The 17430-nt window shown below is 40.4% G+C and overlaps 1 protein-coding gene across 10 annotated transcripts in view; it reads left to right on the top strand.

Moving 5' to 3' along the window:
* The window catches only part of LOC311626451 (putative G-protein coupled receptor 148), a 40176-nt gene extending 29254 nt beyond the window's left edge, over window positions 1–10922 (top strand). For 6 of the 10 annotated variants that reach the window (XM_084891859.1, XM_084891854.1, XM_084891860.1 and 3 more), the window contains 3 exons: window positions 1477–1637; window positions 1720–1758; window positions 2771–10922. In XM_084891859.1, coding sequence (XP_084747985.1) covers window positions 2787–3710 — 924 coding nt within the window. In that variant the 5' untranslated portion in view covers window positions 1477–1637; window positions 1720–1758; window positions 2771–2786 and the 3' untranslated portion in view covers window positions 3711–10922. Of the gene's footprint in view, window positions 1–1476; window positions 1923–2770 lie in introns of those variants that run through there. The other 4 variants (XM_084891858.1, XM_084891862.1, XM_084891855.1 and 1 more) reach the window with 3 other exon arrangements.
* Window positions 10923–17430: the final 6508 nt, after the last annotated feature.

Raw genomic sequence — 17430 nt, 5'->3', positions numbered from 1 at the left:
GGGGATTGACCCCACAACCTGGAATATGCCCTGACTGGGAATCGAATGAACCCTGACCTCCTGGTTCATAGATCAAAGCTCAACCACTGAGCCATGCTGGCTGGACTGGTGTAAGATTTTGATTGAAAAATCCAAAGCTAAAAAAAGGCTTGATAGTGAGTTTGACAATGACAGTTACAATTTCTATCCCTTTCTGAAGTGCTGGATTTTAGAGAAAAATAGATGCCTAGAGATCAACAGCATGACAATGTAAAAAAAAAAAAAAATCCATCAGCATAGGAAAAATTCTCCACAAAGGGTGACAATACAATAGGCAGAAAAAAATGTGTGCCTTCACCAAGGGATTTTGTAAGTAGCTATGACATTTTAGATTCTCAGGAAGTTGCAATGCTTGTGTCTCCATTGTGATATGACCTTTAGGAAATCAATAAAATTTATTGTACCTTTTCAGTGTCCATTGTATATACTTTGAACTTTAGAGGCAAGAATAAAACCATTTGAGCTAGGTCAAATAATATATGGGTGTGTTATGTTTTTAGAACCCAAGGACAGAAAATGGAGAGCATCTGAGTGGAATCAGAAGTCAAGGCTCTTCTTTTTGTTGTGCAAGGGCTTTTATGGCCTATAAGGGGCTTTATGGCCTCTATTATTGCTCATTTACCAAAAGCATGAGGAAGCTAGGTGTGCTATGGGAGGGTTGTTTAGAAATAGAGGGATGACTGAGGCAGTGAGAGAAAGCTCCTTGGAGAAAGTGAGACTTGCATTGACCTTTCAAGAATGAAAACTAGCCGAAACCGGTTTGGCTCAGTGAATAGAGTGTCCCAGGTTTGATTCCGCTCAAGGGCATGTACCTTGGTTGGGGGCACATCCCCAGTAGGGGGTGAGCAAGAGGCAGCTGACCCATGATTCTCTCTCATCGATGTTTCTAACTCTCTATCCCTCTCTCTTCCTCTCTGTAAAAAATGAATTAAAAAATATATATTTTTTAAAAAGAATGAAAACTAGAGCATCTTTCTTCTACTCATCTATAATCCATAATGACTGGCAGGTCACTTATTTGACATCACACTTGGATTACATTCTGTATGTGAAAATCCTTGGGTGAAATTTTTCAGAGACAGACATTAACTCAGCACAGTTTGATTTTCTATAAGCGATATCTCTATGTCAGGTCCAATTAAGTTTGATGGAGGAAGAGGTGATGTTATAGGTCATGAGGAAGCAGGCAGCAAGGCTATGGTAGGCTTCTGACCTTGGAGGGAGTGCAGGTGGGGAGACAACAGTTGTTGTCTCTACAACAGACTTCCACAGAGACAACAAAGATACTGTACTTTGGAGGGTTCCCCAGGATGTTACAAAGTGTACTATTCATTGCTGTGCATGTTTGAGAAGATTTTAGAGGCTACCAGACAGCTCTTACCATTTTAGTAGTTATAGTCCATCAAAGATCCTGAGATGCAAGCATTTTCCTACCAGGTGTTGGCAACCTACGGCTCCAGAGCCGCATGTGGCTCTTTTGAAGCTTTACTGCGGCTCCGACAACTTGCAAGCCTGTGTGAAAATGAAGGTAACGTCTTACAGCCCTGATGTGCTGACACTGTGCACTGAGGTTCAGAAGCAAAAATCCCATTAACCAGGTAAATTAAATATTTTAATTAGCTATTAATTTGCAAAAATATATTTTACATTGTTAAGTGAAAAAGTCCTTTTTTTCTTCAGATTGACAGCTAACTGCACGATCTGGTATATAGCATTAAGGTAAGAAACAATATATGCAGTGTTATATTTGTTTTAAATGTCGCAATGGTTTTGGGGCTCCCAGGTTTTTTTTTTCCTTCGGACACGGGTCCAAGTGTCTGCTTAAAGGTTGCAGACCCCTGCCCTAGACATTCAGTCTTCCAGCTTTTTCACAATAGAAACAATATTCCTACAAATGGGGTCTAGTTGTCAAGTCAGATGACATTAACCAAAGAAGACCTCAGGGAATGTATTCATTTGGTTTTACATTAGACATAAACTTCCTTGCAGTGTTGAGAGAATGGGCTCTGGAGCTCTACCAAATATAGATCCTGGCCTTACTAGGCAATAATCACCCAGCCTGAAGCAGGTTAGTTAGCCTCTCCAAGTCCCCTTTCCCCCTTTGTGAAAACCACATGGTGGAAAAGAAAATATCCTCCAGGGTTTGTGAGGAATATGCCCTGAGAACAATTTTGATCCCTAGCAATTACTCAGTAAATATTCCCCAGGATTGTCATCATTACTGTTAATCTCCCTTTCATGTCTTATGGACTCAAATGAATTCAAGTCTTCACATCAATGACTTCTCTGCCTCCTTCACAGCTCTTGCCCTCACTTCGTCCCCAGATCTTTGCAAGTGCTAAGTCTTAACAAGGGCTTGTTAGTTAGTCAATTGACTTCAGCAGTGTTGTGCTTTATGCTTTGCACTTAAATCATTCTTACAATCAAAGATGGGCCAGAGGATGCATAAGGAATAGAACCTTGACCTGATTTTGTGCAATTTGATGAGTATAGAAGCATGCATTTCAAATCCTCCCTTTAGATGATTTGAATGTATGCCTCTCTCCTGAAATAAAGAGAAGGCCCCTGATGATTTCTCCAGTTTAATGATCCATGTCAGTAAGATCTAAAATTGTCATCCTCTATACTGAAAAACATGCAATCTGTCCCTTGAGACTGCACAAGATCAGAGAGCTGGAAAACCACAGGAAATGCTTTAAGCTAGATTCACTCTTGTTCTTCTCTCCTGCAGGAGCCAAGTAATCCTGATGATCATGAACTTGACTTCTGAACACTGCAACATCTCAGATTGGCTGAGGCTCGAAGCAACAGTGAAGGCCTCTGTGTACATGGTCACTTTCTCCTTTGCCACATTCATCACGATCATCATCATCGCAATAGTATCACAGAATTCAAAACTTAGGAAAGAGGTCAGATACATCTTCCTCTGCCACCATCTGCTGTGCATCTCTTCCTACTGTGGCCTGGGAATGGTGTTCCAAGGGATGAGGGCCCTGAGGGCCAACAGCCCCGTGCTAATGTGCTGGTTGGTGTTTGGGGCCCAGATAAGTTTTGGAGAAGGGATCCTCTTTACTCTGGCCTTGATGGCTGTCAACACTTACCTGGTCATATGTTGGCCATTGAAATCTCTGTCCTTTATAGATTCAGTTAAGTATAGAATCCTGGCTGGGACTTGGATAATGATTATACTCAAGAATGTTTGCTTATTCGTCATAGAGGGCACCAGCTCCGCCTCGGTTTCTGTTTTAAAAGTAGAGCCCCTTTGCCCAGTGATTTTCAATGGTATTCCTGCCAGAGCCATTGGCATGGTTTTCTTTCTCCTTCCTCTAGCTATAATTCTTATAAGTTACTCTCTAATATATCAAGAAGGCAAACGTGCTGGCCATTTTAACAGGTCAAATATCAAAGCAAGGAAAACAGTCCTAATTCATTTTTTGCAGATCACCTTACACGTAATACCAACCCTGGTATTTATAGGTTTGGGAAAGATGTGTGGAGTGTTTTTCTTTGCTTTAAATCTGGTGCTTTTTGGAGTCTTTTCATTTGGCCAGTGTTTTAATCCTCTGATCTATGGGCTCTGGAATACCGAGCTGCAAAGCAGATTATGTTATTGGATATGCTGTCAACTGGGGTATAGTAGTCACACAATGAACAGCAGAGGGCAAGTTTAAAAAAAACTTAGCCATTTGGGGTCAATAAGCCTAGTCCTAGTGGACCATCATCTAGGGTGAAGTACTTGCCTTTTATTCAACCTAAAATTGGTGCATTGACTTGATATTGAAAATAATATTAGCAAGTCAAAGTTTCATCTGGTTTACAAACTTTGTTGCTGCATACACTGATCTGTCCTCAGTAAAATCATTTTATGTCTTTAATTTTAAACCCCAATCAACATTTGGCAACTTGCCTTCTTGTGTGCAGTAGTTGAGCAACTTTTGAGAATGCTCCTGTTTTTTAATGACTGAGAAATAGTCCATAGTTGATATGAAGGGAGGAAGTTTGGTTGTTCCCTTTATGATAATTAGGGATAAGTTATAACAAAGCAGAAACAAAATAACAGTGACTTTAGAAAGTTAAGAGATTATCACTTTTTTTTTTATGTAAAAGAAATCTGGAGGTACACTATCCAAACCTATGTGGCAAGTTATTCTCAGGGCATATTCTCTTTTCCTTTGGTATGATTTGCATACTACCTACTGACCCCAGATGGCTGTTAGTGCTATCATTACATTCTCACTCCAGCTAACAGGAAAGAGCAAGGGGCAAAGAAGGGTCAGTACTTCTTCTGAAGACACTTTCTAGGAGTTACAGAAAACATTTTTTCTTACATGTAACTGGCCAAAATTTAGTTATATGGCTATGGACAAGTCATATGGCTTTAAGGGAGAGTGGGGAGAAATTTTAGCTTAGTAGTAGTGCCTTCAACTACCCAGTTAATACTAAGAAAGAAAGAAAAAATGGATATCCGGAAGCAAAACTATCTCAGGGGTCATTTTCTCAATAAAATAAAGTATAAAGGAATATAGTGGATGCATTATGATTGTCACAAAAATATATTCTGCCTTACAACATGATATACAAATACAGTGTTAACTGTTCAGAATTCCAGGAAACTTTGTGTCATGTCAATAGCTCTCAAAGAGAATGACATCAGTAAAGAGAACACTGAACTGGTTTAAATAGTATTAAAACATTTTTAAATCTAAGAAAGTGTGAGACAGCAATATGACAAATTCTTTCAGATAAGTTTATATATGAAATTTCTTTACATGAGATATCCATCTGTGAATCAGTCAGGATTCATTTCTAGAAACAGGAATTACCACTTTAGGCATTTAAACATAAAGGGGCTAATTCAGGAAGTAGATGCTTACAGAGTCACTGAAAGGGTTGGAGGAGTGGAAGTCAAGGCCACCATTCATTGATGTCAAGAGTCATCTACTGCAGCTGTGATCTGGAGGTCAAGCAGCTGCTTCCACCATGGCTCCTGCTGCCTCATGCCATTCATAGCTCTGTGATTTTGTTTGCCAAAATAAACAGCAACAGGAAGACATTCCATCTTCCAGTTCTTACATGATTGCCTCTAAATTGGTGGAACATACCTGGCATCCAGATTCTAAGAGCAAAGTAGTTTGGGAAATGTAGTTACCTCAAAAGGAGTGTGACATGAGGATGGAATGAGATCCATCATTACAATATTTGGCTTCATTTACAGGTAACAACAACAACCACAATAACTATGATGACAACAAAGAAAATAGTTATTTTTATTATATAATATAATAAGATAGTATTGAAGAACTATTATGCTCCCAACACAATGTAAGCCATTTTATATACACTGTGCCAAATCCTCACAACAATTTTATATGCAGGTATTACTATTCCTGACTTAGAGATGAGAAATACTGAGGCTTAGAAAAGCTTTGCAGGAATTTAGAAGGCCAGCGCCTTCCCTTTAAGACAGGATTTGGCCCAGGGTGATCATTTCATCATTACTAAGAGCTGAACCAATTGCTGGGGAAATTTGAGCCTTGCTTCTTCACTTTGCTTTGGGCGCAGACCCCTGGCTGTGGAAAAGAGTCTTTTCTCACCTTTTGCTTTGACTACACTCTCCCATCCTTAGTACCTGCCCCCCACTTTATTTATTTATTTATTTATTTATTTATTTATTTATTTACTTATTTATTTATGTAAAAAAGCTATTCTTTTAATTTCTATTTAATTTATTGGGGTGACATTGGTTAATAAAATTGCATAGGTTTCACGTGTACAATTCTCTAATATGTTATCTGTATACCCGTATTTTCTGGCTTATAAGATGACCCCCTAATTTTACAGTTAAAACATAGGTGTAGGCCTATATTCGCTGTATAAGACTACCCCCCACTTCAAAGAAAAGACTTACTTTGCCGTCAAGATCTGCAGGTAATTTTTGTGCAATTTGGTCTTTTGCCCTCGATTTTCGGTTGACATTTTTTCCATTTCAAAAGTTGTCTTATACGCCGGAAAATACGTATTGTGTGTTTACGGCCCAAAGTCAAATCTCTTTCTGTCACCATTTACCCCCTCCCTGCTTTACTCTCTTTTATCTCCCCTCACCTCCCTTTTCCTCTGGTAATCAACATACTGTTGTATGTGTCCATGAGTTTTTATGGGTTTTTTTTTTTTTTTTTTTTTTTTTTTTGCTTAATCCCTTCACTTTTTTCACCCAATCCCCCTAACTCCCTTCTCCTCTGACAACTGTCAATCTGTTTTCTGTATCTATGAATCTGTTTCTATTTTGTTCATTAGATTCTGCATACTAGTATAAGTGAGATCACATGGTACTTGTTTTTCTCTAGCTGACTTATTTCACTTAGCATAATGCTCTCCAGGTCCATCCATGCTGTCGCAAAAATTAGGATTTCCTTCATTTTTACTGCCAAGTAGTAGTCTATTGTGTAAATGTACCACAGCTTTTTTTATCCACTCAGTTACTGAGGGGCACTTTCAAATCTTGGCTATTGTAAGTAACACTGCAATGAACACAGGGGTGAAGACCCCTGTTGTATTTAGATTCTAGTGGCTTCTGTGTCATGTGTAGACTCCACTTTGACTTCAAGTTCTTCTTGTCTTCTCTGTTCAGTCTAAGGCTTCCCTGTTCCTCTAATCCCAACTCTGAGAATTCAAAATATCACTACTCTTTCCTGATATGCAAATCTTCTCCAGGGTGGGCACCAGGGCTTATTACCTTTGTCTCCTGGTAGATGTTAGGCCCTTGACAAAAGATGAAAAGGACTCATTGGTCCATAAGACATGCCTTTCTATAAACTCCCTCTTCCTAAAACTCAAGTTGTTTGTTGTTGCTGTTTTAATCTTCACCTGAGGATATTTTTTCCATTGCTTTTTAGAGAGAATGGAAGGGTGAGGGAGAGACAGAGAAACATCGATGTGAGAAAGACACATTGATTGGTTGCCTTCCAATCAGGGTGAGGAAACTTGCAACCAAGGTACATGCCCTTGACCAGAATCGAACCTGGGGCCCTTCAGTCTGTGGGCCGATGCTCTATCCACTAAGCTTAACCAGGTAGGGCTGCCTCTTTGTTTTGGTTGAAATTTTAAGCAATCTGAGATTGGGAGAAAATCTCAAAAAATTACTAAGCTTAACTCAGTTAAAATTGTGTAGATCTAATATACACAATTTAATTTATCCTTAAAACTCTTTTTTATCCTTAAAACTTAAGCTCCATTTTCTAATATCAAAAGGTAACTTCTACAGCTAACATTGAGTATTAGAATAGTAGTTTTTCTTTTTAAAAGCAAATTAATAATTTTTAAAAATTGAGACTGTATAGTATAAAATGCAAAAGGTTCAAAATTATATTTACTGAAAAGTAAGTCTTTCTCCTCCCCATTTTCCCAGGTCTCCAGTTCTCTCTCTCTTAAAAAAAAAAAAAAAAAAAAAAAGTTTTTATTGATTTTTAAGAGAGAGGAAGTGGGAGATAGAAACATCGATGAGAAACATCAACATCTATGGGCTCTGTTTCCTATATGCACCCTGCTGGAGAAGGAGCATGAAACCCAGTGCCCTGATTTGGAATTAAAGCAGTGACCTTTTGGTCCCTAGCTCAATGTTCAACCACTGAGACACACTGGCTGGGCTCCAGTTCTCTTTTGACAGTCAACAACTTCCTGTGTTTTCCTCAAGTAATTATCTCAAACAAGTAAGAATAATCTATAAACTATTGAGACTTTCTCATTTGTGAGATAATTTTGGTTTTGATATCCTGAACTTGGATTGGAAAGTTGTTTAAATTTGATATTCAGAATAATTAATAATTTATGTCATGAATGACATCAGCAATAATCTAAGTTCTGATGTGAAAATCCGTTGTACCCCTAGAGAACCTTAAACTTTGGCAAGATGCGGGAGAGAAGGGGAGAGATGAAGAGGGAGCTAAAGTTACTAGCAATTAGTTGCAAGTTCTTATAAAATGTTATTTTCCCTCATAGGAATGGTGCAATGATATTGAATTTAAAGTCAGAAAGTTTGGGGAAAATGTTCATATAAGACATATTTCTTAAAAAATAAATCACCTAAGGAAAAAAAGTGAATTATCTCAAAATTTCTAAGTTTTAAAAACATTTTATCCACTCTAATTGTAACTATTATAATTATTTCTGGCTTTTTTTGTACATATGCCATATAAACACATGTTGACTAACAAGAATGAACTTGGGCAAAATCCCTAAAAGCAAGAACAGAAAAGTAGTTCATAGTATCCATCCTAAGAAAACGTTGAATGAATCAAGGCTTTTGTTTAGAGAACACTGCTCATGCACCGTGGCAGGCGAGGGGAAAGGCCAGAGTGTTCTTGTGAGCCAAGAAAACCTGTGGGAAGGATCTGGCCTTGGGATTGTTGAAAAAGGCTCATACCAAAGAAATGGGGCTCTCAGCAGAAGGAAGCTGGAGGTTACCATTGGCTGCAGAGGCTGAAAATGGGATGAGAAGTAGCTAGCCAGAGAGGCTAACTTTGACTGAGGACCCCACAACATGCTATAGAAGAGAAAGAATCACCATTGGGAATCTGCTCTACCCAGAAGATGCAAACATATTACATCTGCCTTCAGGAAGGATGGTCTTTCCTGCTCCTTATATCTTCTCCCAGCCTTCATCTCTCTAACTCTGGAGGAGTCACAGGTAATCTGGGGTAGAGTCCAGTGATTAGAAACTTTAATTCCATCTGCAATCTTAATTCCCCCTTATAAGGTAGCTTAATATATCCTTAGGATTAGGGCCTCTTTGTGGGAAAGGGAGTGTTATTCTGCTTATTGTTTTATAGAATGAAATTGTTCTTTGGAGCTGAAAATAACCAAAGGACTTTTTAAAATTTAAGACACGACAAAATACAAACCTAAACTACAGAAAGATATCATCTCACACTCATTCGGGTGGCCATAAATATATATATTTGGAGAATATATATATATATCCCCAGAAAAATAGCAAGTTGAAGAGGATTTGAAGAAATTGGAACCTTTGTGAGACTGTAAAATGGTGCAATTGCTAAAGAAAACATTATGAGGTTTCCTAAAAAAATTAAAAATAGAACTACCATGTAATCTAGGATTTCCATTTCTGAGTATATATCCAAAAGAATTGCAAGCAGAGTCTACTAGTAGATGAGATATTTGTATATACAGGTTCATAGCAGCACGATTTACTAAAGTCAAGAGGTAAAAGCACCCCAAATTATCAGTGGATGAATAAACGAAATGTGGTTTATTTTTACAAGAGACTATTATTCAGCCTTTAAAAGAAAAGAAATTGTGTCATGGTGTACATGAATGAATCTTGAGGACATTATGCTAAGTGAAATAAGCAAGTCTCACAAAAACAAATGCTGCCTAACTCCACTTATATAAGGTAGGCCAATTCATAGAAATAAAAAATAGGATGGTGGTCACCAAGGGCTGAGGGGAGGGGGGAAATGGGAGTTGTTTAATGGTTGTAGTTTCAGATGAACACTTTTTTTCAGATGAAATGCTCTGGAGATCTATTTCACAACAATGTAAATATCCTATATAAAAAAAGGCTAATATGCAAATTGCCCCTTGACTGGGAGTTTGACTGGGAGTTCAACAGGGAATTTGACCAGGGGTGGGGGGTGACTGGCAGGCTAACTTCCCATGACTCCTACCCCCACCAGCCTGGCCCAATCTACCTGATCAGGGTGGGCTGGCTGGACCCCAACCATGTACAAATTTGTGCACCCAGTCTCTAGTATTTAACATGACTAGCTGTACACTTAAAAATGGTTGAGATGTCATGTGGGGTTTTGTTTTTTTTTGTCACAATTAGAAAAGAGCAAGAGACAAAAGTATGGGGTTCAAGATCTCTCCCACGGTTTTATCAGAGGACAGGTAAAAGCTGAATCTACAAATGGGGTTTGAATGGACCTGGGGAAAAGAATAAAGTTGTTTTCTACTCACATCCTATCATTTTCTGCCATTTCAATGCTGTGGTTAGCAAGGCCAGTATTCATTATTAAGGTTTGTTAAATGAGGTCATATGGGTGGGGCCCTAATCCAATCTGACAGAAGAGGGAGACACCAGTGATGAACATGCACAGAGGAAGGACCATGTGAGGATACAGCCAGAAGGCAGAGTCAGCAAGCCAGGAAGTGAGAGCTCTGACCAGAAACCAATTCTTCCAACACTTCCCAGTCTCCAGAATTATGAGAAATTAAATTATGTTGTTTAAGCCACCCAGTCTGTGGTATTTTGTTTAGACAATTCTGGAAGACTAATAACACTGGTTTTCTGAACTCACTTTTCTCAATTAGTACAATGCTCTTGGGACTCATTTATGTTGTTGCATTTATCAGTAGTCCAATATTTTTCATCGCTGAGTAGTATTCCATTGTACGAATGTACTATAGTCTATTTAATGATTCACCTGTTGATGGGCATTTGAGTTATTTTCAGCTTTTGACCATTACAAATAAAAGCTACTATGAACATCCTGTGTAGATCTTTGTAAGGACTTAATATGTTTTTCATTGTACTACTTAGAAGGGCGGTTGCTGGATCAAATGATAAGCATCTGTTTAATTTTATAAAAACAACCAGACTATTTTTCAATATGGCTGTACCATTTTGCATTTCCATTAGCCATGTATGAGATTTCTAGTTACTCAGCATCCTTGCCTACTCTTGGTTTTGTTAGTCTTTTAAATTTTAGCTGTGGCAATAGGTATGCAATGCTATCTCAATGGGACTTAGTATTTCCCTGATGGCTAGTGACATTGAACATCTTTTTATATGCTTAATTTGTCCTTTGTATATCTTCTTTGAGGAAGTGTCTGTTCAAATCTTCTGTCCTCCACTTTAAAATAAATTTGGGTCTTCTGATTTTTGAATTATTGAGTTATAAGATTTAATATATATATATATATATTCTGGATTCAAGTCCTTCATCAGATATGTGTTTTGTAGATATATCCTTCTGATTTTGGCTTGGTTCTTTAAATTTTATTTTCATAAAAGCATCTTCAAAGAACAGATGGTTTTAATTTTAGTGAAGTTCAATTTATCCAAAAATTTCCCTTATAGTTAATTTTTTTATGTCTTATCTTAGAAATCTTTGTCTAACTCAAGGTCTCTTTATTAATTTTCTGTTACTTCTATAACAAATTACCACCAATTTAGTGTCAAAAGACAACACAAATTTATTAGCTAACATTTCTATAGGTCAGAATAAAGAGAAAAAGTGGGTTCTTTGGCTGGTTTCTCTGCTCTGGTTTCTCACAAGGCCCAAACCAACGTGTTGGTTCACTGGGTTCATATTGAGAATCTTGAGAAGAACCTACTTCCAAGTTCATTCAGATTGTTGTCAGAATCCTATTTCTTGAGGTTATAGGACCGAGATCCCCATTTCCTTGCTGGGGCTGCCTTTCATTCCTGGAGGCCTTTCTCTGATCCTTGAATGTAGTGTCCCTTATTCTTAATAAAAGCACATAGAATCCTTCTCATGCTTGGAAACTCTAATTTCCCCCTCTGCCACAGATGGAGAAAGTTCTCTGTTTTTAAGGGGGGATAAACTTAGATTAGGCCCTCTTGGATAATCCAGAATACTTTCCATATTTTATTTTATTTTTAATTTAAAAATATTTTTATTGATTTCAGAGAGGAAGAGATAGAAACATTAATTTTGAGAGAGAATCATTGATCAACTGCCTCCTGCACACCCCACACAGGGGATTGAGCCCACAACCTGGGCATGTGCCCTGAGTGGGAATTGAACTGGGGACCTCTTGGTTCCTGAGTTGATAATAAACCACTGAATAACACCGTCTGGGCACTTTTCATATTTTAAAGTCTTTAACCTTAATTACATTTGCAAAGTCCCTTTTGGTATATCACATAACATATTCACAGGTTCTGGGGTTAGAGAGTGGACGTCTTTGGGAATTCTTTGCATATACTATCTAATTGTTCTAGAACAACTTGTTGAACAAGTTAGGTGTTTGATTTCTATCATGATGAGAAATTATGATTTCCATAGTTTCCGAACAAATAGAACCATGACTCATGTTTCATAATTATTATTGCTGATTTCATGGGAAGTCCTATCACATTTTTGGCATTTACAAAACATATTTGTCTCTGGAAATTTTTAGGAGTGGGGCATGTGAAACTCCATTTCCATCCTCACTTTCCACACACATCCAACATTCCAGATGGCCAAGGAATCCATAACTTAGTGGCCAATTCTACATTTATACTACTTAAAGGCAGAACAAATCATGGGGCAGCTCTCTGGCTGCTTACAAGTTTCTGCCTCCTGTCTGGATTGTCACTGAGGCTGGACCTTGGGATGGATCAAGGTTTTCCACCCTGTGAGCTGGTGGAGGGATGGGGTGAGTAGTGAGGCAGGTATGATGCCTTGCTGTGAATGTCTCTGAGAAAAACATCACCCCTCTTTTTAAAAATAAGTTTCTCACAGTAAAAACTGTATCTAGGAAAATAAGAACAGAAGGTGGGCAGTCTCAGAAATTCTACCCTCCCAGCTTTCCTTAGTCCCCCGTCAGCTCACTCCCTGGTTAGATGGTCTCTTCTGGGCTGGGACTGGGTCACTGTTCTCTCTGAGGATCGCCCTGCCTGACTTTAGCCAGGGTCATGGATTCTGGTCAGCCTGTCAGGTGCTGGTTACCTGTTCTGTAGTAGGGCCAAAGCATGAAGCATGATGGGACCTCAGCTCCACAGGCACAGAAGGGCAGGAGGGTCGGGAGGACCTGGGACAACCCAAGTCAAGGGCAAGGAACTCTCACTTATCTCAGGCAATGACAATGACTTAGCTTTATGAGCAGCCACTGAGTGCCAGGCACTTCACTTATGTGATTAGATGAAATGACACTTCTTCCCTTCTGAGAAACTAGGATGATTAATTTGGGGCTGGGCACCCTTCATTATCTGTCAGTGAAAGAAAACTTTAGGGCCAAGGGCAGGTGTTCTTTCAGCAGAATAAAGCCCAAGCCAGGCTTAGTAGTTCTCAAGAAATGACTTGTGAACTAGACCATGTTAGTTAAATGGAAGAAACTTAGGTTGAAGGACTCAGCTAAATAGAACTATAAATCTTTCCTGGGGGTCAGGCTCAGGAGTCAGAAGGAAATTAATTCTTCAGGGTAAGGTGTGCTTTGGTTTTAGGTATTTGGGGAGTGAAGCAGGACCCCACCACTATGCACCTTTTCCTCCCTCCCCTGGGTACAGCGTTCCTTCTCTCCAACCCCCACTTCATCCCCTAAAAAGCAGAACAGTGGGAATTGATCCTTTGAAGCACTCAGAGGGTAGGGGGTTGTTATGCTAGGGATGCTCCTTTCCCCTCCAATTTCCCCTCCTCACCGGGCCCCTGGAAGGTGGGTGTCCCAGTGCTTCTGTCACTGCTTCACTGCCACCTTGCAGCCGCTGGTCCTCAGCTCTGGACCCCTCCTGTCGTCGCTTTGTGTTTCTCCATGCAGCCACTGCAGGAAAGCGTTTCAGTCTGGACCTGTCAGTAGTCTGGCTCCCATGATGTTTACAACTGCCTGTAGCCTAAATAGAATGGGGGTGCCTGGCAGCCAGCTCAGGGCGATTTCACATTGAAACAGAAAACCAGCTCACCATCCAAAATAGCTTCAGCACGAGTATCTCAAGGAAACATCTCAAGTCTTTCAAGATTGGCCCTAGCAAAGCATCTTGAAGATCCTCTCCACTCACCCATCTCTGAAGTCCTGTTGATAGTTACTCAATAATAGTTTTTTCCCTCTTATATACTCACCATGCCCCACCCCCCTCCAAAACCTGGCCCACACTGCTGCTTTTCCTCTTACTCTTCCCTATCTTCTTACTCTCAACTCCTTTCTCTTCCCAGAAGCCTTAAATTTGTTCCCTTGTCAAAAGTTTAAATCAGACAAAAGACCAATCTTCTCTTAGTGAAATGGATGCCAAGCATAACAGTACCAAAAAAGGGTCATCTAGCAAACTTGTTAAACTTGTTCAAAACACCACTTCCTGGGCATCAAACCTAGAGATTTTTTATCCAGGTTTGGGAATCCCAGAATCTGCATTTAAACAAGCTCCCTGGTGATTCTGAAGTGGTTGACCATTTTTGTAGGGAAGCAGGATTTCACCCCAAAATATGTCTCTTTGGCATGAGGATTCTTTTAGGCTGATTATTTTTTAGGAAACAAAAGGCTCTGGAAGAACTTCTCATCTCTTCTTTAACTGACTAAAATGAATTTAGATGGAGGGCCGGTTGTAGGAAGAGAGCTATCACCAGAAATAACTACAAAGAATGTGTGGGCTAGATGTGGTGGGCTTGGAGTTGCCTGCAGGGCCTGGAGATCTAATTCCTTTCTTTGTCCCATTGCCTCTGCAGGGCAGGGCAAACATTTATTTACCAACATTTGCCCTTCCCATCTTCCTGTGCATTGCCTCCCTCCCTAAGTCCTAGCCCCTACCCTCTTCTCCTTAGTTCAGAATGGCATGTTAGCCTCAATTACACGACTGTTTGTGGGCCTCCATGTTCTTATGGAGCCTCCTTATATACAAAGTTAAATTTGTTTTTTCTCCTGTTACTCTCTCTTATCAGTTTCATTATTAGACCTTGAAAGTTTTCCTCCTCAACAAGTTCAATGAAAAGCAGACAGATGTACAACCATCTCAGAGGACCCCTCTATAAATACCATCTGGTCAGGTTTACTTCATTAGACCCCTCTGGCAGTGAGGACCTGATCCTTGGCCTGCAGCATCCTGGAGAGCAAGTCATGTTCTTGCAAATGGGAGGGTCAGTCATTCAGATCTGAGCGAGCTGTTGGCCATCTCCATGTGGCTGGGCCTACCATGTGACCACAACCTGTTCGATGAAAAACTAGACCACACAGCCCTCTTTCCAGTTCACATTGATTAGTACACCTCAGTTGCTGCATTATGCTAGCTGTGAGGTCCCGAGCTTGTGATTCAGAAGGTGCCTCTGCAGAGGGGAGGTGGGGATAGGTAGGTGGAGGGAAAGAGATCAACCAAAGAACTTGTATGCATATATGCATAACCTATGGACATAGACATTAGTAGGGTGGAGGCCTGGATGTGGGGTTGGGGTGGGCTATAAAGGATTAAAGGGAGAAAAAAGAGAACATATCTAATACTTTCAACAATAAAGATTTAAAAATTAATTAATTTAAAAAAAAAGAAGGGACCTCTGGCCTGTGTCCCAGTAAGAAAATCCTCACTTAAAGTTTTTCCAGACATAAGCACATGCCTAACCATGACAGTCTAACTGGTTATTCTTAGCCAACCGAATCTGGTTTTTGGTTGGTGCTCCTGTTACTGGATACTCAATCACAAAGTCATTGAGAGCAGCTTTGTTCCTTAAAAGCTCTCTCTACTTCTTTCTAGTTCCTACTTCCCACTTTTATTATCTTTACTTCCTTTCTGTCTCTGGAGAGGACCCACACTGCCCTCTGGTGGTGGAACAGCATTGCACAGTCGCCTGCAGTAGTCCATCATGCAGCTAATCTCAGAGCCTGACTCTGCAGGAGCTTGGAAAGCACCCGAGACAAGTAGTACTCAGTCCAGATGCTGATTGCCAATGAAGTCTACCTCTCCTGAGGACAGATGTACTTGCCCAGGGGACCACACCTTCCCAGCTCCTAAAAATGAGTTTTCCAAGGTTGATTTCTGGTGTCAGCTGGAGTGGGGGATAAATTCTTACATAGAATTCCTTCAGGCATTTTTCTGCAAAGCTTTTCTTTGTTCCATTTTTGCAGCTTTAGCATTGCCAAGCTTCAGGGAACCATTGCAGTAATTTATAATCTCTTGTCTCACAATTTGGGTGGAGGCAGTCCTGAGTTGACCTGGGCTCTCAGCAGCCCTGGCCGGTGCGGGAGGGAAGGAATAAAACCCAGCTGGACCAGGAAGAGAGAAATAGCCTGGGTACAGGACTAGAAGAGATCCCTGGGGAGAGGCAATTGGCATTGTCTGCCAGGCTGTCACTTACACTGGTTTCATTAAGAGTCATCAGTGTGTAAGGAGGTGTGCGTCAGAACTGGCTGGGCCTGGGCAGCAGGAGACCAAAAGAGGGTGGCCTGAGCCTACAGCTCATAGGGAGTGGGGGAAGGCAAGCTGAGCTGAGCAGAATAAACCAAATTCTGCTCTTGGGGGATGGAAGTAGTTTGAAAACCAGAAGAGCAGTACAGCAACAAAAGGCAGAGATAGGGGTCTTGGTTGTCATGGCAACCAGACTGCTAGTGGTTAAAACTTCCCACTCAAAAGAAATAAATGACTCTTTACTGTATTTTTTCCCCTTTTTTAGTAATAGAGCAGCCAAGATTCATAATGGAAGAAAGGGGAAGGGAGGGGAGGGGAGAGGAGAGGAAATGAGGAGACGGGAGGAAAGGGAAGGAGAGAGGAGAGGGGAAGAGAGAAGGGGAGAAGAGGGGGGGGGGGAGAGTTAATTTAGTTTACCAGTGCCAGAATGAAAGGGTCACAAATGGATGCAATATCATGTAGACCACAGTAATTCTGCCCACTGGGAATCAGTAGGGTAGAAGATCTTTTATCGTAGCACTCTAGGGAGAGAAAGCTTTAGTGCTCCCATTAGAAGAATTTGGAAATCCAAAGATAATCCCACAAGAATTATCATCTCTAGGACTCACCATTCCCTCTCAGAATGGCACCAGGAGTGGCAGTCTTTAAAGCCATATTTGCCATCTTCTTATATAATAAAAGCAATTCAGTTTAATTATATGCTTTTTTTAAGTTTTCAAACTGCCTCTGCCCTTTTCTGGATCATAGGTGAAGTCAGTCCCTGTCACCCTTCACATTATTGTGGAAACACTTATAAATAGGACCTTCGAGATGTCTGTACATTTTCTACTTATCAGCCTGTGACACTAGGCACTTCCATGGAGACTCCAACACACTATCCCCCCAGTTCCTCACTGGGAGACTGGGAGTTCCTGTTGGACAGTTCTGCCTGGTTTGGGGGCTAGACAGGCTGTGGTGGTGTCACTCATTCTTTGGATTGGTCAGCTTGGCTGCCATAACAAATCCACAGACTTGGTGGCTTCAACAACAGACCAAGATGCCAGATGATTCAGTTACTGGTGAGAGTGCTCTAGGGGCTTGCAGATGGTCACCTGCTTGCTGCGTCCTCACATGGCTCTTCCTCTGTGCCTGTGTGGAGAAACATCTCTGCTGCCTCTTTCTCCTCTTACAATGGCACACATTTGATCTGAATCAGGCCTTACCCTTTCTGACCTCATTTAATCTTTTCCCTCTTTCTTTTAAAAAATTTCCAGTATTGCTGGCAACATGGGAGAGCAGTAGGTCATCATAAAAATCTGCTTTTACACTCCCTTCCCCCCCCC

Source organism: Pipistrellus hanaki (genome assembly GCF_964339955.1).
Source record: "Pipistrellus hanaki genome assembly, chromosome: 8".
Classification (NCBI taxonomy): Eukaryota; Metazoa; Chordata; class Mammalia; order Chiroptera; family Vespertilionidae; genus Pipistrellus; species Pipistrellus hanaki.
The sequence above is the reverse complement of the archived record's forward strand: the minus strand, read 5'-3'. Positions and strand labels throughout refer to the sequence as shown.